At 34.9% G+C, this 25103-nt stretch overlaps 1 protein-coding gene across 16 annotated transcripts in view; it reads left to right on the top strand.

Annotated features, from left to right (window-relative positions):
* Positions 1 to 25103, top strand: part of HEATR5A (HEAT repeat containing 5A) — a 64176-nt gene that overhangs the window by 18722 nt on the left and 20351 nt on the right. For 12 of the 16 annotated variants that reach the window (XM_021539357.3, XM_021539356.3, XM_021539354.3 and 9 more), the window contains 16 exons: positions 14 to 174; positions 2683 to 2938; positions 4028 to 4183; positions 4915 to 5165; positions 7555 to 7666; positions 8535 to 8687; positions 9967 to 10066; positions 10755 to 10864; positions 14595 to 14758; positions 14876 to 15051; positions 16389 to 16494; positions 18618 to 18808; positions 19238 to 19397; positions 20479 to 20668; positions 21247 to 21416; positions 24389 to 24415. In XM_021539357.3, coding sequence (XP_021395032.3) covers positions 14 to 174; positions 2683 to 2938; positions 4028 to 4183; positions 4915 to 5165; positions 7555 to 7666; positions 8535 to 8687; positions 9967 to 10066; positions 10755 to 10864; positions 14595 to 14758; positions 14876 to 15051; positions 16389 to 16494; positions 18618 to 18808; positions 19238 to 19397; positions 20479 to 20668; positions 21247 to 21416; positions 24389 to 24415 — 2483 coding nt within the window. The remainder of the gene's footprint in view (positions 1 to 13; positions 175 to 2682; positions 2939 to 4027; positions 4184 to 4914; positions 5166 to 7554; positions 7667 to 8534; positions 8688 to 9966; positions 10067 to 10754; positions 10865 to 14594; positions 14759 to 14875; positions 15052 to 16388; positions 16495 to 18617; positions 18809 to 19237; positions 19398 to 20478; positions 20669 to 21246; positions 21417 to 24388; positions 24416 to 25103) is intronic. The other 4 variants (XM_085580461.1, XM_085580460.1, XM_085580459.1 and 1 more) reach the window with 3 other exon arrangements.

The following is a 25103-nucleotide window of genomic DNA, read 5'->3' as shown; positions in this document are numbered from 1 at the left end:
CATCTGTTCTTAGCGTCCACCAAGCATAACTTCCGTAGAATCTCTTTGGAAGATGTGATGGAGCTACTCGGAACTGGATTTCTGCGTGGAAGTTGTGGATTCCTGCGAGCCAGTGGTGATATGTTGAAAGGGACCAGTTCAGTCAGCAGAGATGTTAGAGTTGGAGTCACCCAGGTTTGGATTACATCAGTTGTGATTTTCTGAGATTGCCAAACATTTGTATAATTGTTTTGCTCTGTATGTAGCTCTTCTTTCATCCTTTTTTGGCATTTGTAATGACATGCATATATTTCAAAATAAGGATTTACATCTTGAGTCATGCTAGAAAGAAAAGGAAAAAATATTTCTGATGTTGCTTATTGTTTACCTGAGAGTTTGACATTTTAAAAATCAAATATGTACTACTTGTGGAAGCTTCACCTTATATGAATTTCAAATGAATGATATAAATAAATTCCTCATTTTTTTAAAACTTATTTCCTTACATTTGAAAATTAAAGGGAAAAGTTAGAAGAAATGTTTGAACTTGAAAGAGTTTCCTTTTTGTATAGGGAATTCCAAGTCTAGTTCTGAAAAGGTGGTTCTACTTTGAGTAAGTAAGGAAAACAGAACTTAGTGGAAAAAACCCAGCATCTGTTTTGCTGTGTTCCAGGATGCTCAAAGCATAGAATCTTTTAAACTGAACAGGGCTGAAGCCAGGCCATGTAGTGCCTGCTGGTAAAAGCAGTACACATTTCACAGAAAAAAATCAGGTTGGCTTTATCCTGTAAATACTATCTTCAGTGTAAACATGCTGAATTGTAGATATTAAAATGTAAAACGTGTGAATCAAGACTAAAGGTCATGATGAACATTTATGCACAAGTAGATGTGATTATTTTAGTATGTTACAGTCCCACAGCTTTGCCAGTAAGGCAGTTTGTCAGTACGTTTCAACTCCTGTGCAAAAGGTCTTTAAATTAGCTTGAATTACTGATACAAGCTGCCAGATTTTGCAGTGAAACAGCTAGAAGGTGCTACAAATTGTCTTCTGTGCTCAGGTTACATTGAGTGGAAGCATTAACTTTTTGCAGAGAGAACAGAAAAGCTAGGGAACAATAATACCTTGACAGCTATTTGCCTAGAAAATGCATACCTGCATACCAGAGATTGCCAGGGTGTTCTATATACATGGTAGTTTATTAGTTTTCCAGGAATATATCAGATATCTTGGTTCAATGTCTCGACTATTGGTACTGGTTTTTGGAAGTTGTCTCCTTTTTCATGTGTCTCTATGTTAACTCAGTAGTACCTGTGCTAGATGGAACATTCAAACTGTACCAGAACAGTTTCAATAGTGCAATGTCTCTACAAAAAAAAAGCTTGAAAAATTGTGAATTTGTCAGTGTTTGTGAATAGCAAACACTTGCAGTTAAAAAAATGTATTAATTAGTGAGTTGTGGCTTATTATGAATTTAAAAGTAAGAAAGACTCTGAAGATGACTTTTACATATGGAAGATTTATATTTGTTCAAGCCAATTTCAAGATAGAGTTTAAAATGAAACCATGGCAGCGTCACTTTTCAAAAGTCTTTATCCTGTTAAATTCCTCAGGTTTCAAATCTGTAAAACCAGGGTCATGTACTGATGCATTATGAAGCCTAAGTAGTGTTTGTCAAGAACAATAAGCTGCTAACAGGATCTAATAGTATAATTATTTTGTCTACAATAGTTCCTTTTCTTTTACATGAGTAATTTTGTTGTGAATGTTAGACGTAAGACAAAGTATGTATGAGGCAAATGCAGAAATTGATTGATATAAGCAGTAGTTGAAAGTAGATTGATATAAGCAGTAGTAAAAAGTTCCTTTCTTATGAAGAATTTTGTGTGCTCATTTGCATATTCTCATTTTTTGTATTCTGTTTTCTTGATCTATTCATTAAAAGCATCCAACATGTGCACATAGAAGGCAATTGTAGGGGAACTTATTATGTGGTGAAATAAATGGTCTTGTGGTGATTAGGTTTGTAAAGTGATTCTGCATTCTTTCTCTTTGTGGTGACAGTCTTTTTATGGTACCTCCATTGCAAGGCAAACTATTAAAATTCATTGGATTGAAGAACAGTGCTTGGGGGCTGCAAATATTCCCTGATTCCGACCCTTTAATAACCAAATTTTCTCTGGGTTATGGCTTATAGTTTTGTAACATAGTAGTTCTTAAAATGCATTCATACATCAAATTTGTGGTTCTTGTGCAGAATGTTAAATAGCTGGAAACTGTTGTTCAGTGAGACCAAACACAATGTTTTACATAACAAGTGCCTGTGCAGGGTAAACCACCATTTCTCACACTCTGGAATGAGATGACATGGGCAAGCAGCTTGAAATAACTTACAATCAAAGCAGGCTGCAATATTACTAGTGCAGAATCACAGAATATGCTGACTTGGAAGGGACCCATAACAGTTTTGATAGCAATTTAAATTATTTTTAAAAATGAAAACAATACACAAATATTAAAAATTGCAGATACCTAAAAGTGAGAACGTGTGTGATTTATGGATACATAAATTTAGAAATCATTTCAGTTTAGTGTTCTACTTGTGGCAATGTGAAGATTTAAAAAATAAGTGTGTAGGATAGTTAGCAGTGAATTTCCACGTATTTTGCTCTAAAATATGTTTCTTTTGAACTCTCTTTCAGACATATGTGGTATTTGTCTCTACATTAGGAGCACAATGGCTTGAAAGGAACTTCTCTGCCTTCCTGTCCCATATTCTAGATCTTGTGTCTCAGTCTCACCCTAAGGCTGTACAGAGTCCAGTGGATGCTATTGGCTGTCGCCGCTGTGTTTCATTCATCCTTCGAGCTACAGTAGGAGGCCTGCTTGGGGAAAAGGCTCAGATTGCAGCTGCCAAGGAGATTTGTCAGGCCATCTGGAGACTGAAGAAAGTTGTAGGTATGGGTCTAACAAGATTATCCATTTGGGCCTCTGTTTTTCCTTTTTTAAGTGATTGTCCAACTACTTAATCCAGAATCTGCAGAAATAGACTATATTATGCTGATTTATTACCATGATAATATAGAGGGCTTTTGATGGACAGCTTTGTTTTAATCTTGGGCTCATTATTTGCTTGTGTGTGTCTGTGTTTTTGTACGTGTGTACCCACATAAGTATATACAGATTTTTTTAACACTTCATTCTTGGCAAATGTAATTTTAACCATTAACAAATGAAATCATTGCAATAATAGTATACAGACAGTATTCTAAAGTAAGTTAGTTTGGCAGGTAATACATGTCTAGTCAGATCCTGCCTTCCTGTTCAGAGCAGTTAACACTACTGAAGGTTGAAAAGAAGCATTTGCTCCTAAATGTCAAATGAGCATTTCTCCTGGAGAAAACAGATCTCTTACATGATAAGGTCTTGTATACTGCTTCCAGAAAAAGCCTCTGATCTTCCACCATTGTCCTTCTGGAGAAGAAAGAGAATCCTGGACATAACCTGTTGTCCTCTGGTTTACATGTTGTATCTGATTTAAATGTCTAAATTTTTTATGTCTAAGCAGACATAATTACTTGTGTCTCAAAATATAAACTTTCAGAAAACATCATATTTTTCCTTCCATCTTCATTCTATGTCTCTGCCTTCCTACTTGATTGATCTTGCAAGATTTCATTCTTTTCTCCTCTTTCATTTTCCCTATGATGCAGTAAAATCTAGCAGGTTCTATCAAAGTCTATCTTATTCAAGTTACTTTTGGTAAAGCAGACAATATCACTCTCCTTGCTAGCTACTGTTCCCCATCATGTAAAGATAAGCAATTTGGTATTTTCCATTTATCCATGCTCTTGCCCTCACAGATGTTACTACATCATCCTTTTAGTAAAAGAAATGTATTTGTCTAAGTGAAGGTAACCCTTTATGAAAACAATTATAAAAATGGTAAAAGCTCATTTAGTAATATAAACAACTTTATAAAACCTTTCTCCCATCTGTTTCTTTAATTTTGGTAATGATTTCATGGTGATTTTCTTGTATTATCAGATGCTGCAATAAGTGATGGTAACTTGGAAACAAAAATTAATATAACAGATGTAACAGCAAGTCAGCATGTGCTTGTGTGTGCACTTCAGGAACTTGGAAGTCTCATTCATGGCTTAGGAACTACAGCAGCACCATTACTGCAAGACTCCAGTACAGGTACAAGCCGTGAATTACTTTGTGAACCAGAGTACAAATTAAATTTATATTTGTTTGTTCACTGTGATCTTCTTTGATTTCTTATGGCTGTTCTTCTCATGCTCAGTCTCCTAACCAGCATCCTCCATAGTTCTTGTATTGTTTTCTGTTTTTTTCCAATACATTTAAAAAAAAAAATAAATAAAGGGGGGGTGGGGGGGAGGAGGGAAAGTTGACTGCCTTACATGCTGTAGGAAAATTTCAGACATTGCCCAAAGAGTTCTGTATCTTCCTAGCCTGTACAAGTATGTAAATTAAAAAAAAAAGAAATCTTTATTAAATTTTACTCCCTTAAGGGTTGTGTTTAAAGTACAACACTTCATAGTGTTTATAATAAAACAGCTAGATTGAGCTGGATACCTTTATTGTTCTCATTTACCTTCATCCATGGCATGGATTTCTGCTTCCTTACAGAAGCTTACAGATACTTTCTTTGTATGTTGGGGGATAACTGTGCAATATGTTAGGTTTTTTCTATAGTGTTACTTTTCATCCAGGATAAATTTTTCTAAAAAGAGCTTAATTATTTAAATTTGTTACAATTATTTAAAAATAAAAAACCAGTACTTTTTGAAAAGAAATATAGAATTTGGATATCACGTTATGTTTGCCAGTCCTGTGTATACATTTTTGCTTTTTTTGACGATCTGCTTGCCTCTTTCTTAAGTGTGTTTGTGCATATTATTTTTCAGGTGTTCTGGAGGCAGTAATTTCTGTCATTCTTCATCCCAGCATTTCAGTTAGATTGACAGCAGCGTGGTGTTTGCGCTGTATTGCAGTAGCACTGCCCTCTTATGTGTCCCTGCTGTTGGATCGTAGCATTGAACGTCTCAGTGCATTGAAATCCTGCCCAGAAGCAATAACTGGCTATAGTTTTGCTGTTGCTGCTTTGCTGGGTGCAGTAAAATATTGTCCTTTAGGAATTCCACATGGAAAAGGGAAGGTATGGTCTGAATCCTTTTCATATAGGCTGTTCTTACTTTTTTTTCAGTGGTACTTGCATGTTTTCTTTGTGACATGATCACAATATCCAGTGATACTGGTGAGATACTTTGGTCCCTCATGAAGAGGACTTTGAAGCATACCATGACTCAAATAAGCATGTTTTTTTCTCATATGTATTAGGAGCAAAAATTCCTGTTTCTTGGGAATGACTCTCAAGTGTACAGGCTAGTCAGTGCTTACAGCAATAACTGCAGTTATGTATTATCTTAAAAACCTTTTGTCAAGTCTAACAGATAGACACTTTTGTTTTGTTTTACAGAGTATAACAGAAATCAGCTTCTTGCATAACTCAGTCTAAGATGCCAGTCTCCTCACTAGTGCAGGTAGAAGATGCTGTGCTCTGAAGTTTTAAGGATATGCAGCTGTAGAAATAAAGACTGGGGGAAGGAGCCGTTTCCATCTTTATGGGAACTTTATCCACTGAGTTACTCGTGCTTGGAAAACTATGGTGGATCACAAATGTCAGCAGTACATGTTAATTTTTTGCATAATGTAGAAACTTTCTTCTTTTCATTCTTTCTTCTGAAAATAACTGTTACAGTGTCAGTGGACATGAAGAACATTCTGGACATTCAGTGTCCAGACTGATGAACTTTACCAATCTGAAAGATCATGCAGAGAGGACAAAATGAATGGAGTTTGCCCACTTTTATAGATAAGAAGTGTCATTCAAATAATTTGCACCTAAGCAGAGCTGAAGTTTCTGTTTAACAGAGAAACAATTCTTGACAAAGATTTCTTTTAGAAGAATATAATAGAGTGAAATAGGGCTAGGGAGGAGGTATGGGAGGGCACAAAAAAAAATATGGGAGGAACACTGTATTCTGTACTAAGCTGGCAGGGGGAAGAACAGAGCAGTTGACAAAAGCCCTTTTCTGCTCTCTCCTAGGAGCACTGCCAGATTCCAGACTAGTTCCTCTGCTGAGGAGGAGAAAGAGACCAGTGTTGAATAGAGCAGTTTTGAGAAGGAAATATCAAACATAGATAATAGTGATCTGTAGAGAAGCTGTTCTATATTAATAGATTGTCCTTTCAGATGGCAGTTAGAGTTGCAGGTGGAACCTAAAAAATTAAATAATTAGTGAGTTTATATATATTTAACATTCAGTTCTATTACTTATAATTCAGTTTTTAAAAATCCTTCAAATATCAGGCATTTCTCCTAGTACAAAGAGAAAACTTGTCAGAAATCATTAAATTATATCCTTTCTAGGATGTATGCTTTATATGTAGTTTAAATATACTAAGTTTTTTGTGGTTTTTAGTAGTATAATTTTAATAAGGTGTTGTTTTATTTTAGAATCAAATGTATTAACTCTAGCAGGAATTTATGCAAATACATTTCTTCTTTTACAACCACCTGGTAGCATTATGGAACTGGGGAAACTTATATTTTCAGATTGAGAAAAAGATGTCAGATGAAGTTTTGGAAGTGTAAAAATCTCAAGCATTAATGAAGCAAACTTTCATGTGCAACCTTTCATAACATTTTAAGGGTGAAAAGAATTTCTATAAGGATTTTTTCTATGCTGAAGCTTTTTAATGGTACTTTTGATAATGATACTTCTTGCTTACAATACTGACTTATGAGCAATTTATGTCAGAGACTGGACGTAATGCAATATCTAAGATATTTTTTAGCATATGTGAAACATAATTGAAGCAAACTGCATGCAGAATACTTACAGCATTTGTAGACATACTGTGGTAATTGTGCATGGAAACAAGGGTGTTCCTCAGTGTAGGTTGTAGGTACCTTTTGGTATCAAGTGGAGTCACTTTGCATTTAGCACATAGTGGGCATGTGCAATTATTCTGGAGCAGTTAAAATAGGATTAATTCTAAATATGTTATTTTAATTTATTTTTCAGTCATACCATTTGTTGATTTGAAAAACAGTCAGAGAGAATGATAGACTTCATTCTGCAACAAGGATAAAAAAGATAATTACCACTCTCAACCCTTCTTCTGAGCTGTAATTCATAGATGTCATACATGCATTGTGACATAAATAGAATATCAGAACACTTCTTCCAATGCACATTCCTGTGGAAGTTATCAGTTGTCATTTTACTGCTGATAAAGGAGAGGGTACAAAGCAAAGGAACTTACGTGGTACTCCGGAGAACTGCTGAAGCCATCCCAGACTAATACTGAAGTCAGAAATTGCAACTTCTTGAGCCTGAGTTCATTGCCATAGTGTGAGAGGAAGGTGGCATTCTTCCTCTGGGAGCAAGAGAATAGGATTAAGTATTACACCAAATAATATTGAAAAAAATTGGTAGTTACCAAAATGTGATTCTCTGTTTCTCTCTTTTACTTTGAAGGTAATCATGACCATTGCAGAGGATTTGTTGTGTTCTGCTTCTCAGAACAGTCGCATTTCACTGCAGCGAATGCAGGCTGGATGGCTCTTGATAGCTGCTCTTATGACATTAGGTAGTAGCTTTCTACAATTCTTCTTAATCTACATTAAGATATTCAGTGTTCTGTCTCTGATTTTCTGTTTGAGGTTTTGTTTAATTTACTGCTGCAAAATAATTTTAAAAACGTCAAATGTTGAAATATATAGAAAAACTTTCTTAGGTAAAAATATTATCTCTTTCAAATTTACTATTAGTTCATTGGGAGCAGTGTCTGAAAAATAGTGATTGAAGTGGGACTGCTATTCATTAAATGTAGATAATAAATTTCAAAGTGAATCTAACCAAATGTCCTGGAGGTCATGAAAAATTTTAAACTATTTGTCACAGCAAAAAATGAGTTAATAATTTGTATTTCCCTCTTGTCAGGCATTTGAAATCTTAAAGTACTTTTTAAGATGTATTACTGGTCAGATTATTGACTGTGATCAATAAAGTACTAATGAAGAATGTATTTTATTGGCTTTGGTCATATTTTTAATATTTTCAGGTATTACTTCTGCCCAGCAACTCCCTTTTTTTTTTTTTTTTTAAATGTTGTTATACTTAATGAACCTAAAACAAATTTGCTTTTCTGAACATTTCTATTGATCTTTGTCTCTCTTCTATGCTGGTGATCCACAGGGTCTGTAGTTTGTAACAAACAGACATTGTAGCTGGTTTGGTTACATACTAGTAAATGTGTCAATAGGTATGTAGTTATATATGAAAATGAAGTACCAAAAGAGTAGATATTTGAGAAAATACGTATGAGAAGGCTGGGAAATTAGCATATGGTTTTGTTCACTCCTGTAAAGATTTTGTGAACGCAATAAAAAAGAGAAGGAAAGAAAATTTAGTTATATTAATCCTGATGTTGGCCTGACAACCACCAATATTTCCAGGTCCTGCAGTTGTCCAACATCATCTGCCACGAATCCTGTTACTGTGGAAGTGCATCTTTCCATCATCTCCTAAAGACCTGGAAACAGAGAAGACACGAGGAGATGCATTTACCTGGCAAGTAACACTGGAAGGTCGTGCTGGTGCCCTCTGTGGTAAGCAGGACTTGGTATCTTTCTCTTCATATTTATAATTGGGCTCTTAGTTAATTTTCTGCAAGAACAAGAACACTCCATATTGATTTTTTTCACTAGATGGTAAAGGCTATATTCATTCCCTATATAACATACATGCTATGTAACATACATGCTTGTATATTAATATTTACATAGTAGTATATGTTTCATTTTGTGGGAGAAAACCCCAACAAAACAAACAAACAAACCAAAACCAATCAAACAAAAAAAATCCAAAAAACCCAAGAGTTTTTATCTCCTTCTTCTAATCAGTTGATTTTCAAGCAATAAATGATAATCAGGAAGGTTGCTTGTCTTGTTTAGCAAACAAATCACAATAATGACTGAAGATCCAAAGCCAGATATGTTCTTTTGTTTATGCAGTCTATTATAATTGGAAAATGGTGGTTCTGTTTTCTACCAGGTAACTTACTACAAGGAAAATAGAATTGGTGAGTCCTTCAAATATGTTTGTGAAAGTGGAAGGACTTGGGTAAAGATTATGATTAGGTAGTTGCAATCCTCAGCCAGGAAACAGCACTTTGAATGTGGCTGCTCTCTGGTAGATTGCAATTTTTTATCTTGAAATACTGCAAATTTGGGGTTCCAAGAAATTGCGCCAGTGATCTTCAAATACTTAATGTGTTTCAGTCTTGTATTCTGGAGTACTAAAGAGTACTTTGTGTTCCAGTAATGTGAACCCTGGTATAGTAAGCACCCTGCTCTCTCGCTATTAAGATACATCACAAAGTGTGGAATTCAATAGCAATTTCATTTTAGAAGTACCTAAACAATTAACCTTTCAATATGTTTTCTTTAGAAGATAGGTATTTAATATGGTATATTCTCTAGGTGCTTTTGGAAATTAAATTCAAGTTTAGTTTTCTGTAAATTATATACATATTAACTGGTTCCTAGAGTACAGTAATTGAACTAAATTTTAATGGAAGACTACTAAAGTAAGCAGTAGGTCACTTGATATTCATCCTATTTTCTTTTTATTATTACCATGAAGTTGAATTACATAACATCATATAGTTCATAACAAAATGCAAAAAATAATTGCATTTATGTATGCAATTAAAAGTCAGGATATGAATGTCCAAGCTGAGACACCGAAACAGTGCATCTGACCTTTTTCATTTCTACTTTTGTTCATTATTAGTAATGTAGTAATGTAATAACTTGGCTAATGGGATTTTTTTTTTCCTTCAACATACCTCACACTAAGTAAATTGAAATCCAATTCTTTTTCTAGCTATTAAAAGCTTTGTTTCCCACTGTGCTGGTCTTCTTACGGATGAAGTTGTTCAGAGACTTCTTCCTCCTCTCCCATGTGCTGTTGATTTATTGACACAGTAAGTGTGTGTATAAAACTGTTATTTGAAAAACTAGAGTAATCTGTATTTGATTAGTGCACTTTCTAAAGGACATTCTTTTCAAGGGACAAAAATTAGTGTTTATGTGTTTGCAGATTCCAGTGTTGAGAAAAATCTAAGGAAGACTTTCTTGCAAGGGTTTTTAAAGTTAGTTTTTATGTACTGCTTTTATAATAAAACATACACATTTGTATTTATTTTTTATTATATATTTTTTATTAAATAAGAAACAAGAATATGCTTTGAAAAACATCTTTTGCACATGGATATTTTTGTATTTAATTTCAGATCTAAGATGAAAAGGGTTTTACTGAATTTTTGCCTTTTGAATATAGAACAATTTAATGCATTTGGGTTCTAAGCTCTAACTTAGAGAAATATATCCACAAACGTTTGTTGTGATAAATATAGGTACAATCAAAGGAAACAAAAAGCTTGCTTATTTCTTTAGTATTGAATGAAAATAACACTTGGAAATGGACAACAGTCATTCTGTCAAAACATGTGAAATAAATTGTTTTCCTTTTACTGTTCTTTGTGCAAATCAAAACGTACTTCTAATATGTATAGGTTTTAAAAGCATGCAGTAGAGTGGTACAAATGAAACTGGGGTGTTACATAAAACTTAAAGTCCTTCCTATCTATTATGTGCTTTTTATATTTTCAGGCTTTCTTCAATATGCAAATCATATGGAAATTCCTTAAAAACACCATCAACAGTTTACAGACAGAAACTTTATGAATTACTAGCAGTATTGCCCCCAAAGGCCTATGAAGGTACGTATTTCCACACAAGGAGAAGTCCATTAAGAATACTATGGGCTCATTTGAAAGTTTTTGTCCAACATGTATTCAGCCAGCAAAAGTTAGTTCCACCTTTTCTAAAAAACAGACTTTATTGTCTCTATTTAAGTTTGATGAATTGTGGCAAAGTCACTGTGGTTTTGAAAAGCTAGTGTTCATGATATTTTTTCCTTTCTAATACCAATACAGACCTCTGTTACAAATAGACATTTTTGCTCTATTTTGGTTGATACTTGAAGTTAGACAATGTTTCAATTTCAAGCTAGTTGAAAAATTTCTTTAATGCCTGTTTTACTTTTTCATTAAATCCTAATTCCTAAAGGTATAGCTTTAGCTTAAACTAATTGGATGTAGAGCATTGAAAGAATTCAAATTAATTGATGTAACGAAGTATGTATTAGAGAGATATTAATCTGATCCTGTGCAGATTGTGGATAAAAGGTTTGTATTTCAATACAAATACAATTTAAATACAATACAAAGGCATATCTGGGAATGGACTTAATTTATATAGGAGAACTTAACAAAAAGAGTGTATGTCTCTGATCAATTAACTGTGCAGTGTAGGTGGATGGGTCTAATTTTCAACTAAAATATTTAATATCTTTTTTGTCTTTAAATCATTTGTTGTACAGTAGTTTATGGACTGCAGTAGGGAGCCATAGTGTTTTTGTCAGCTGTAATCAGAAGCACAGGATATTCTTCAGGATAGAGCAATAAGGAGCAACCATGCTCTGAATTAGCTGTGTCTTCTGTATTTTGGAGGGAATCCTTACTCAAATAATCTGCTCCATCTAGTGGTAACTGCTAAGGGGATTGGGACAAATCCCTGACTTGTGCCTTAAAGCTGTTGTCATGTTAGAAGTGTGTATATAATGAAGTATAGTGTATCATACTCATTTGTGATTGAAAACTACACCTCCGCCCCTGAGAGCAAGTTATTCCTTTTGTTCTTGTATTACAGGAACATGTCACAGAATACAAATACTTGAGTATGGCTGGGTTTGGCAGTTTCTTAGCATGTTTGGGATTTTTTTGTATGTTCTAAACTTTGTTGAAAATACACAATGTTTTACAGTGTGACCTGCAAAATTTACCTCTTGCGAGAGAGCAGCCTAGCTGAAGATGCTGCATTCTACTACAATAAATAAAGAAGAAGCTTGAGAAGTTTGTTAAAAATAAGTGGGCACTCTGCTGAAATCTTTGAAAATAGCCTCAGAATCAAAACAGTAATTTGACAGGTGTAGACTCAGAGGTGTCCACTCAGGTGTACTACAGCAGTATGAGAGCAGGGAAGGAATGGAAATGTATACATTACTAGAACTTACTTTTATATATCTTAACATACCAGTATGCATCATTTAAAAATGCAATGAAAAGTTTGTAAGGTAAAATTTGAAAAAAAAAATACCTTTCTCTATTTTATTTCCAGTATGATAGCTTCATACAGAAACTGTATGTGTTTGCAAATACTGGGAATTTTAAAAATAAATTGTTTCTCCAAACAATATCACTGTGGAACTCATGATGGTTTTTGCAATGTCTACATTTAGTCATTATATATAGGAACAATATTAGGAGTACTCTTGTGCTGCACAGCAGGGCTCATTTTACATGGCTCAGAGTGACACACTGATTGAGAAGCTTTCACCAGTTCATGGTTTTATTTCTTTTGCATTTGTTTTCTTCAGTCCAGGTAGCCATATGATAGAAATCTGTAAGTTGTTTCTTTTTGAGAAAATTGATGATGGAAACATTTACCAGGAGTTGTAACATGAGATTTTAGTATTTGTAAATAATGTACAAAACTTGTTTTCTTTAGTACAAGAGGAACAAAACAAAATAGCCAGGAAAATAAACAGTTGGAAACAGACTATTCATATACCTGAGCTTCTTTGTCAATGCATGCCTTTAGATTTCTGAGGCCTGAGATACTATGATTTGTTCAGGCTCTGCTTGGTCTTTTCCTGCCCACTTTCTGCCTCTTTGATGTTTCTTTTACTGCTTTCTGTCATCATTAAAAATCATATCTGCTCAAACAGCAGAATTTTACAAAGTTTTACCATGAGTGTGCATGAATCATAATTTATTTTTTGCATTATTTTAGCAGTGGCAGATATGAGAAGAGCATATTAGGTAAACTTGAACATTGGTGAAATACATTTAACATGTTTCAGTTGCTTTCTTCCATTGTGTATGAATGGATAAGACTTGTAATTTATCTGTTCCAAAGTATGAACTTCTTAAGCTGAGGAGAGCTAGTTCTAACATGACAAATCATATTTGTGTCATTAGTTTTGGATTATAATGTGCTCATGTTTTCAAGGGTAAACATTTATTTCTTGTGCATTAATATAAAAAGTTTTATGTTGTCCTAATTGAAAATTTCACAAAAATAATTTCATTGGCTTGAATTCTATTAGATTTCTTGATGTTTTCTGTTGTCTTAACTTAATATGTTGTCAGACAACTCACTAGGGTCCTTTTCATTCTTCAGCTTTTTGTGCTTATGTTCCATGGTTTAAACCATAAAATTGAATACAGGCATTCACTTCTCTGTCATAATAGGGTAGGGGAGAGAAAGTCAGCTTCTCAGAATAGGTTCTATTTCCATGGAGGGTTAAGTAGCTGGTTGCAGCTACCAGCTCTAAGTATGCTAATAACTCTGCTTGTGCTCATGAGGTGCTGAAAACACTGTTGTCCCACTTTTTGAAACTTCCATGTTGAAAAATTATAAACAACTTCAGTGCAAACATGTAATTATGTGAGCAGTTAACAACAAAACTGAATTGGATATGTGGTATTAAGCGCCCATCTCTCCCCCCTCCCCACTTCTCAGTGGTGATAATCCTGAATTCATGGGGACTTCACTTTTCAGTCTTAATGCTTTGGAGGTAAATGCTTACATAATATTTGCATAAAGACCGAATACTTTCTTCAAGATCAATTCTGCAGTGTTTTTCAACACAATTACAAACCAGTCCTTTCTCATCACATGTGATTCAGCACTGAAAATGCTCTCTCACTACAAAGACTATTTTAATGACCTAAATAGTCTGATTCAAAATGCCCAGTGTTGTTGCTTTTGTATTATGTGCAACTTAGTCAGAAGTATTATGTGCAACAATATATGGAAGTTTTAACTACAGTGAAGTTTATGATAACCTGCAATAACTCCTACAATAAACCTATAATAAACACCTGCTTTGGTTTTTGAATGCAAACTCCTAAAGTGGGGGACTGCATTCATCAGCTTTTGCTTATTTATAAAACCTTTGGATGTTTTAAATTACTTCTGCTTGCCAAGTTCAAGTATTCCTTTGTGATTATGTAATACCTTCCACAGTGTTAATTTTCAGGAAATAGAAGAAAATATGATTGTGTTCATAACTGCCATTTGCCCTCTACTTTATTTGTAAATGTAACTAATTTGCTGGCTTATCTGTTGTATGGCATTATGCCTTCTATAAAGAAAAAGGTCTCTGTTTTTCTGCTTCTAGATTGCTGTGGGTGCTTAGCTTGCTTATTTCAGGTACTGCTCTGTGGCTGCCCCTCTAACAGAGAGTCTTCTCTAATTAACTATTTGAAGACTAAAGAGAAATGTTACATGGATGTTACTATTTCAGTATAAATATATTGCTCCCAAGTTTCTAGTGGCAAGTAACTAATAAATAGTTTTGAATATTTTTTCTATAATTTAAAGGAGACTTCAGTGCTGTTCTAAAAGAGTTAGTGACTGACTTGACTGTCACAGATAGCCAGATTGATGCCTCTGCATTCTTGCTTCCATCCCTTTGTCATGAGAATGATCTCCTTTTGCTCGGTCCCTTACTGCAGGAGTCTGACCACCGATTTATTGAAGAACAGGTACTTTTTGTTCTATTATAAAGATATTACTGTATTTTCATACCGTTGTAGTTATTTAGGTCAGTGCTTATTTAGACTTTGTCAAAAATATGGCTCTTGCTCTTTGTCTTCTTACAGCTCCTTTTAGGTAACAGCATAGCTGGTGGCAGCCTGGAGTATGACCCTTACTCAATTTATGAGAAATTTGCAAAAGGGAATACAGTACCTAAACCACTACCTCCTGCATTATCTGTTACCAGTGCAGCAAGTCGACTCTTTGGAGTTATGTTTTCCCATATAACACAATCTCACAGGTAAAGTAGTAACTGTAACTGCTGGGGAATTTAGGAGATCTTGTAAGATGGTCGCAGTGTTTGACTTTGCAGAAGAAAACAGTTCTGAAAATATATTGAATTGCATAAGTGGAGTCTGTAAACTATCTGAATAGCATCAGACCACTAAAATATTGGACTTTTCTCTTTGAAGTTACTGACAACAACAAGACACATCCAAAAAGATGTTATTGTCATAGAAAATCTGTGGACCCAGAAAAATAATCAGTTTTTTTGATAGCTAGATCAAAATAGAAGCTATTTTGAGAGATATTGCACAATTTTTGTGGTGCTTAATGCATTCTTTATAAAAAGCAGATGGGGAGAAACGACTGCATGTCTCAATACAGTTCTGTCAAGGTACAAGAATGCTTGAAAGAGATCAAGAACTTCTCTTGGGTTTTTGTCTATGAATTTTCTCACTGGATAGATGGCACTTTGGTTTGTTTCACATTTAGAAGCACACTGATTGCTAAAGCATAAAATTCATGAAGATTTTTGCATGCACTTGCTTCTGTGTGGTAATATTTTTGAATGCAGCTTTAGAGCAGATGAATTATTTTAAAATTACATAGCTTTATGTTTTCAAAGTCTGGTATAGTTAGACCTGGATAGTTAGATCATGATCATTATTGCTGGTGATGGTTTTATAGTTTCCTGTGTGGGATGAATATTTAGTCTTGATGAATCTTGAGTCTTCACAACCTCGAATGCTTGGGGTTTAGTGTAGGTTCTAGGCAGCTGTTTGTATATGAGAATACCTGGCAATAAAACTGCCAAATGATTTATTTATTCTTCTGACCTGTCTTTACTTCTTTATTCTGCTTTCACTGACTGCTTTTATTGTGGATTTTTTTTGTCTTTTTTTATTTGCCCTGTCTGTCACCAGCTTGCTGGTTGTTTTTCTTCACTTGTTTCTCAAAACAGGAATTAATTGCTACAGAAAAATACATTTTCATTTCTTTTTCCTTTGCCTCCTCCTTTCTCAATTTTAAGTCAAAATGCATTATTCCCATACATAGTTCTTTTAATAATGTCTGTTCAGTGTTGCTTAGATACAAGTTATTATTTGTGAATACTTTTAAGGAGACAAATGTAAAAATTTCATGTTCATATATAGAAGTTCATATTTTAATATGGAATATACAGATTTTTTTTGGTAGTACACAAGGGATGTCAGTTCAAGGAAAATGCTTAAGAGTTGATTTATTTCACCTCTAGTTTTATAGATAGATTTTGTTACAGGGTTTTAAAATAAAAAAGCTTTATTAATTTCATTAATTTTCAATTATGTGGTTTCTTTTCTGTTTTACTTTAAGGCTCCAGGTGTTAGAACAGTTGTTGAATTCCATAAAGCAAACAAAAGGATCTCGACAACAAACAGTGCAACTACATGTTTTGTCAGCCTTTTCTACTTCCTTAAAGGTAAATCTGCTCTCTCTCTCTCCCCTTTGTTTCTAGTTCTGTTACTAAACCTTAACATCTCTTGGTTCAAATAGATCAATTGCTGTGGTTTAAACCCAGCCATGCAGCCACTCACTCTGTCCCCCCACAGTGTGATGTGGGATAGAATTGCAAGAGTAAAAGTGAGAAAACTCCTGTGTTGAGATAAAGACAGTTTAATAGGGAAAGCAAGTCTAAACAAGGAATTAATTTCCTACTTCCCATTAGCTGGCAGGTGTTCAGCTGTTTCCAGGAAAGCAGGGCTCTATCATGCCTAACAGTCACTTGGGAAGTCAAAAAACCATCATCCCAAACATTCTCTTGCCTCCTCCCAGCTTTATATGCTGATCATGATTCCATGTTAAAGGAGGAGCTGCTGCTGGAGTGTTCTCACACTGTTCAAGGAGTCACACACAGACCCCCCGAGACTTGAACTGCTGGGACAGGAGCCCCTTTGCAGCCGCCAGCCCCAGAGAGCAGACAAATGTCCCCTTTGTCTCTTCATTGTCATATACACTCACTCTCTGGTGTTCTTCCTCCTTCTTCCAGCTTGACTCTGGATTTCCTGTAGTAGGGTGTCAGGTATCAAATCTATAAAACTAAGTTATTTAATAGAGTGGTGATTTTTGGTAAGGGGTCTTCTAATATGTTATTGGGTTCTTTCCCTCTGTCTGTGCATGTTGGTAGTTCTTGAGGAATTGCAGCTTCTGCTGTCCTGATCTTCTGATTTCCATTTCTGATGCATCTGCTCTCTGGCAGAGCATGGAAAACTAAAAAAGCCCTAGATTTAGAATAACCATTACCTAGCAGCAATCAAAACATCAGTGTGTTATCAATGTTCTTGTGCTAAAGACAAAACACAGCATTGTACCAGCTGCTAGGAAGATTACTCAGAAAATGAACTCCATTCCAGACAAAAATATCTCTAGATGTAAGTTCAGAGCTATTGGCCTAAGGCTTTACCTAAACCAGCTACTCATGCTGAACCTGTAAACCTGGGCAAACAGTATCTTCAATCACTGAATTTTACCTCCATGTAACTCATTCTACTTAAAACTTACTTACGCTAAACAACTATCTCTTGACTGCTATATGATATGAAATCTCCCTCTAGTCCATTGTGGCCAGGTATCCCAGCTGTGTTTCCTCCCAGTTCCTTGTGCACCCCCACTCTGCTCACTGGTGGGGTGGCACAAGAAGCAGAAAAGGCCTTGGCTCTGTGTAAGCATTGCTCAGAAATTACAAAACATCTCAGTATTGTCAACCCTGTGTTGAGCACAAATCCAAAACATGGCACCATGCTTGGTACTGTGCAGAAAATTAACTCTACCCCAGTCCAAACTAGCAAAGTACACAGAAGTTTTTGTTTTGATTAACAATCAAGGTGATCAGTCCTATTTTCTATGCTAATACATTGTTTTGTGATGTCATAGCTTTCTTGAGTGCAAATGAATTACTGTTTAATTTTTCCTCTTTTTTAATATTAGTTTTAGGGAAACCTGTTCTAGTACACTCTAGTGTACTAGCATCCATACTAGTGTCATTCAAATAAGAGTGATATGGAAAAATTATTTGTATAATTTCTGTATTTTTCACTGCCTTTTGTATTTCTTACTGTGTAAATAAAAATGTAACAATTGGTAAAATAAAGTGAAATAAAAGTAAAGTAAATTAAAAGTAAAGTAAAATAAAATTATCTGCTATTTGTTCATTTTCCCCTAATGCTTTATTTGTATTTTGCTCTCTTCATGTGCAGTTTTCATTCAAAGTTTGGGACAGAGATTTTTTTTTTGTGTTTTCTTCTTGATATTATTTCCTGTATTTTATGCTAATATGTTGCTTTATCTGGTTCTACTGGAATCTATCCAGTATTTCCTAAAATGATAATGTTGATAATGCTGTAATAATGTTGTGCTGTGATGTACAGTTATGTAGTGTTAGACATCTAACTCTCATAACATCAGATTGAAAGAGATTAATTCCTCAGACAAAGGGGAAGAAAATAAAAATCCTTCTGCAGCTCTCTTGTATCTTTTTCATGACTGACAGGAAAGCACACTCTGATAACTGTTTAACTGTTTAATATATTTAATGTCTATTTTTAGCACTTGGCGAACTGCAAGGGAAGTTTAGGTACAGAAGAAGTTAGAAGATCTGCCCTGATGTTGGTAATGGGTGCCTTGGAAAGCAATAATCCACTTCTAAGATGTGCTGCTGCAGAGTGTTTGGCCAGGTTGGCACAGGTGGTTTCTGACAGTGCCTTCACTGCTGGATTAGCGCAAGTCAGTTTTGACAAGTAAGTTCACAATAAGCATGAAAAGATACTGCTTGAGTTTATAAAAATGTGTGAGAAATCTACCTGACACCTATTATGATAATTTTCAAAAGCCGGTTTCCTTCATGAATTTAATGTCACTTCAGAAATTAATAGGAAAAAGCACTGACTGAGTTCTGCATGTATTTCTTGGTGTAATACTATTAAGCACACATGTAGACTTTCAAATAAATTAAATTGGCTGCTGTCTAGCAACATCATTTAAGTGTATCTAAAATATTTTTGGTGCTTTCTTTAGATAACAGACAATGTATGAAGTTATAATTTTGGGAATATAATAGTGTCTAATAAAATTTTTTGCTGATTATGTACTAGAAATTTCATTTGTAGATGTTTATTACATAGTAAGAATCTTGGTGGTTGAACTAACAGCTTACTTTCAATTAATAGGCTAAAATCTGCTAGGGATGTGGTATCAAGAACAGGTCATTCTTTGGCTCTGGGATGTCTGTACAGGTACCTAGGAGGAATAAGTTCTACTCAGCACCTGAATGCATGTGTTGGAATCCTTTATACTTTATCTCAGGACAGTACTTCTCCTGATGTACAGGTACTTGTCACTTACATAAAAATGATACGTTATAAATGAACAGAATTATATTCTGGAGTTTAAGGTTATTTTTCTTGTAAGGATAAGACACTTCACAATCTCATAGGCATACCTCACAGGTAATGGCTGGAGCAGCAAAGGCAGTGTAGAAGACTGCCCCTGCTCAAAATGCACCTTCAACAACTTCCATAGCAAGAACTGTGAGGAGGCGTGGGAGGTTCTTGTTTAATTATCTGTAAGACTGATAAGGTTCACTTCAAAAACAGTAGCTGATTATTTTCACATTCACCTATATCTTGACTTTGACTACATAGTACTTAGGGTTTTCTGTTTGAGAGAACTTCTTTGGTTTGTGTCAGTTTGTCTCTTTTACAGTGTTAACCTCACAGCATATTTTGTTGAAGGGTCATATAGTAAATCAGGGATTTGTAGCCTGAATGCTCTAGAACTTGTGGATATACATCATTGAGTAAGACAAGAAATTTTGAAGACTAATTAATATTATTTCTCTGTGGCTAAAACTGTTATCTATCAGAATAGCTTTAAGAGCCATTGAGTGTATTTAATGTATTTGTCTAAATATCAGTTAAAGAATTTTTAAAGCTTTCCCACAGTATCTTTGCACAAAGAGGGACTGTTTGTTGACATGAAGCAGATATGGCTATTGGTGCAAAGTAACTTTACCTACAACAATAGGTTATTTCAGAAACTAGTATTTTTCACAATTTTGTTCTTGCACAAGGAACTGTAAGAAGTTTTTAAAATAATATAATATAGTATAATATAGCAACAATAATCACTGTTAAACTAATTTGCTCTTACATTCAGTTTTTTTATTAACAAAACATTTTAAATGGTTGTCTTACTGCACAACATACGGTTCCTTGTAAAAGATTTAAAATGGCTTACACAACATCAGATTGATAAAGTTTCTTTGTATAACCTCTATTTGTTCCTTTGGAACCTAAAAGTGCAACTTGTATTACATGTCATAATTGAATTTCACTTTTAACTATCAAATTTTTAAAAGGTCTTATGTATCTCATATAGAGATTACATTACTGCTTCTCTTATTTTGCAGGCATGGGCATTACACTCTCTGTCACTGGTAGTAGATCTGGCTGGGCCCTTGTATCATGTGCATGTGGAACCTACCTTATCTCTTGTTCTCATGTTGTTACTGAGTGTGCCTCCAGCTTACGCTGAAGTTCATCAAAGCCTTGGTCGCTGTTTGAATACACTTATTACCACTCTGGGCCCTGAGCTGCAAGGTATATAACATACAAATGTGTCAGCTTCGTTTGCTGCAGCAACCAAATTGCTAAATACTGAATGTGTGTGATTGAAAATGTAACAAATAAACAGATCTAAGTTTCTTTGTTTAGCTGTAAGACAGTATTTCATAGGCCATGACTTTGTGTAATCAAGATGACATGACTGCTAGTTTTCCAAAAATAGTGTCTCTTGACATCATTTCCTTTGTTTGAGCTGGTTCGCTGAGCCTTGCCTTGGGCTGAAATTTCTTACATGAATTTTACATTTTATATTTCTTATGTTCTTACATCTTATAATTCTAGCATGAGAACAGAAGGCGTTCGTATTTCAAGAGTTAGGAAGCCCGTCTATGTCTTAGTTATGATGGAGACATTTAAAATTTGCATCTAAATCACCAGAGAGCAATGTGATCACTACTCATGGATATCAAAGTATAGCACAGATACAAGGGTCATTGTTTAGGAGGATGAGCATTATGGCTGGCTTGGGAAAAAGGCAGGTTATCATGTTGATTAAAAAGAAATACATGTTTTAAAAACAAAAAAAAAAATAGCCTTCTTTATTCTCAATATAGGCAGCAGTACAGCAGTGTCAGCCTTAAGAACTTCTTGCCTTTTGGGCTGTGCAGTGATGCAGGACAATCCTGACTGCCTTGTTCAAGCTCAAGCTATCTCTTGCCTTCAGCAGCTTCACATGTTTGCTCCTCGACATGTCAACTTGTCTAATCTTGTAAGCTGCCTCTGTGTGAGTATGTTTTTACTAGTTTATATATCCATGTATTTTAAAATTTGTTCATATTTTTTACAAACACTTAAAAAATGCAGATGTTTCTTTAAGCAGAGAAACTGATCATTGTGTAGGTGTGACGTGTTTCATGTTCTCCTATAGGTAAGTATTCTATACATCTTCATTTTTTTCCCTCAGTTTCTTCTCCTTTACAAGATGAGCATATTCTATAGAAATCTTGGCCTTGTGAACTGTTTGCAAATACAATCTGCTGTTCTTATTCAGGCTTGTTGTCTGCCAGGATATACAACTTTTTGCTGGTTTATGTTGGCCAGTTTTTTCCCTTTAGTGCTTTTTATGCCTTGCTTGAAGGATTGATTTTAAAAATGGTGTGTACTAATTTCTGGGAATTGTTTTGTTTCATTTTGTTTTTTCATGATGCTGAAAAATTGTAGATTTCTCTGTTTTGTAATTTCTGTAGCAGTCAGTATAAAAATTTCTAACACATAAGTTATAGTCAAATCAGGTCTTTGGAAGAAATAAACAAAACTTTTTCAGCCCTATTTCACAAGAAGTTTATTGGAGCTTATTTGTCAGGTGGGGTTTGTTTTGTCTTCACCCAGTATCTCTGTCTTTGAATAGCTGGTCTTTTGAAGTACTTAGTTCTATTAAGTTAAAAAAAAGTTTCTGGTAGCTATTAGCCTTGGTGGATTTGGGGGGCTAGCTGGGGGATGAGGGGGTTGGTTGGAGGTTTTTGAGGGGTTTGTTTTATTTTAATACCATTTTCTCTCACTGACAATCAGAGAGAAACAAAAGTCCACAGACAGTGAAGTGTGATTTTTGTTTTAATCTCATCTATTTCAACGCAGTTCTTATTCACATCTTCCATTGGGTAACAATTGTGTATCAATACTAAACATATAGATTTAGATTTTTATGTTTATTCTAAACATGTAGATTTCAATTCCTTATGTTTTCTTTATTTGCTTTGACTAGAAACATGATTGTGGAAGCTAGGAAAAGCTGAAGGAGGTTTTTCTGCCCCACACTGTGATACACATGAATATGCTAGTTGCAGAAGAGCTGGAATTCATCTGAAGTGTTGTTTTAACATAGACTAACAATTATTTTCTGTTTGTTGGGTAAAACATACATTTCTTACATTGATAAAATCACAACAAACCATGTTAGTTAGTGTATTGCTTGGAGAGTGTGGTAGCTTTTGGCAACACTTGTAAGTTGTCGTAGTTTGACACGGAAAATTAGTTGATTAAGAAGCAGTGGTCATGGCTTGAGTGTGTGTGTTCATGCATCCGAGTGTGTTCCCCTCTATCCCAGAAATGACTGTACGCTTCCTGGGAAAGGAGTGCACCGAAGTCAGTGGCCTCACATGGGTGACCTTTTCTTCATGAACATGTACAACTAAGGCTAGTCTTGCTGGCACTGACAGTTTGGTAATGTCAGTATGCCTCTGAAGAGTGTCATAAACAAGGTTTTTTGAGTGTGTGCTTTGCAGATCTGTGAGAAGATAATTGCACCAGAAGAATTCTACATTTGTAAAACTCAACATCCATTCATGTAGTTTCCACCCACTAAATCACCATCTCATTAGGGAAGCAGAAAAATTACTGGATCTGAAATATGCACTTCACTGTGCTGTTTACTTGCAAGGTGAGACTGAGCTAGTTATTCTTTATGAGTTTAAATGTCTGCAATTTGGAGAACAAGGTGTGACAGTCCTCCTTTGCATTGCATTTTGAAGTCTTAGGGGAAGTAGCGTGCAAAAGCTAGGCCCTAGACCATGTGGATATTCACCATTCCATTATTTATTTAGGGAAGAAAAACAGGAGAGGCAAATAATCTGCAGTCAGATGAGTGATCTTCTCCCCCTCCATCCATAGAAACCTGAATTTTCACTTATAAAATCTTGAAGACTAATATGCAAAATTTTTTTTTATTTTTTTAGTAGCATTTGAACCAACACACCTCTCCACCCTCTTTGCCCAAGGATTCTGCTAAATGTCTGTGCTTTTGAATTTGCCTTTTTATAGTCCTCATTCTCCTGCCATCCCCCCCACTTCCTTTTCACTTTGTCTTTTATGTCCCTCCACTCTCTCATAATCCTCCCTGTCCTCCTCCTCCCTCTTAATTTCTTTTTTCCATCATTAGGATACTAACACAATTTCTTGTGCAGGCAGCTGCAAGCTGCCTCCTCCACCTGTCTTCCAGGCCCCTACAGCATGAGATGGCTCAGGTCTCTAGTGTATTTAAACAGCTCAGGTTGTAACTGTGCTAGCACCAGTAAAACATGACTTAGGCTATGGACACACTGCCTCACTGGTTCATATTTTATGCGATTTTTGTTTTGGTTTGGTTTACATTGTGTACATGTGCTTGTCAATATCCATCTTCCCTTCAGCTTCTGAGACTGTTCCCTGCTTGTCAGTTGGATCTTTCACAGGGCTTCTAACAATAATTCATACTTGTCCTGCTATTTGAATCCTTGGCTCCAGCAGAATACAGATTTACAGATATTTTCTGTACAGAATACAGACGAATATGCTTTTAATCATGTATAAAATTAGCTCTGAAACTAACTTAGGTGAGCAAAGACTAAAAAGAGTTTATCTGTGTAAGACTATGGTATAATATTCCTCAACACAGTGAATGCGAGTTTTGACCTCTAAGATATTAACAATAGGATCAATATTGAAACACATTAAGTTTGCAATGTTAATAACTATGCTGTGATGTTGTCTTGGTACTCTTTAAGTATTAATTTTAGTGGAAGTTGGATTGGAATTTAAGTGTGTTCAACATGAAAAATAAGAGAAATTAACTAAGCAAATTAGGCTTTTGGTATGTTTGAGATAAGATTCCAAATTTTATTATATACTGAGCTTTCATGTTACAGTCTCCATGTGTGGTTGATATCACTGTGATACCTATTTTGGTTTTGTCATGACTGGTTGTCATTTGTTTTTGTGCAGGAAATCTTGTTGGATAATTCTGTGTTGGTAGGTCCCTGTGCCTTGTTAATCCTAAAACTTTGCAGTTTGCAGTGGTGTTTTTATTTTATCTTTTATCTTTCTTTTTAACCATTTTAATGTAATTTCTTTTAGCATGTCAAGTGATACTTTATTGTCATCCTAACCAGAGCCTCCTAACTTTCTGCAGATGGCAGGAATACATTTCATTTATGTGCTTAGTGAGAGATAATTTTGTTTTTAATGTGTTAAGTACAGAAATTGAACTGTTTTTACATTTAAGTTTTAATGTGATGCTTGCATTTTGTGTCTGTCATTTAGTCCTATCTCCTACTTAGAATGTGGGAGAATGAGAGAGATGAAAAATGTGCATCTTGTGTTATTTTGGTAGCCTCAGTTGGGCCCTCTGTTTTTTCCATGTTAAAAATGAGCATGGAATTTATGCATGTCCAACTTGAAGAAGAATGTGTAGCCTGCTTGCATAAATGTTGCATTGAAAGTCTCACTTGTTTTTGAAGTTGCAGTTAAAGTGCCTTGCAGACATACCTACTGAGTCAGGTTCCTTTCCTTGTAGAAGAATTATGCAGAGTATTTTTGTGTATAATTATGTAATTCTGAGTATTGTAGATTCATATGCATGCATAGAAATTCTAAGGATGAGGCTTAGTTTTGTTAATCTAACAAAGCTAAAATTCTATATTGCTTATTCTTTTTGTCT

Source organism: Lonchura striata, chromosome 5 (assembly GCF_050655825.1).
Source record: "Lonchura striata isolate lonStrDom1 chromosome 5, ASM5065582v1, whole genome shotgun sequence".
Lineage (NCBI taxonomy): Eukaryota > Metazoa > Chordata > Aves > Passeriformes > Estrildidae > Lonchura > Lonchura striata.
The sequence above is the reverse complement of the archived record's forward strand: the minus strand, read 5'-3'. Positions and strand labels throughout refer to the sequence as shown.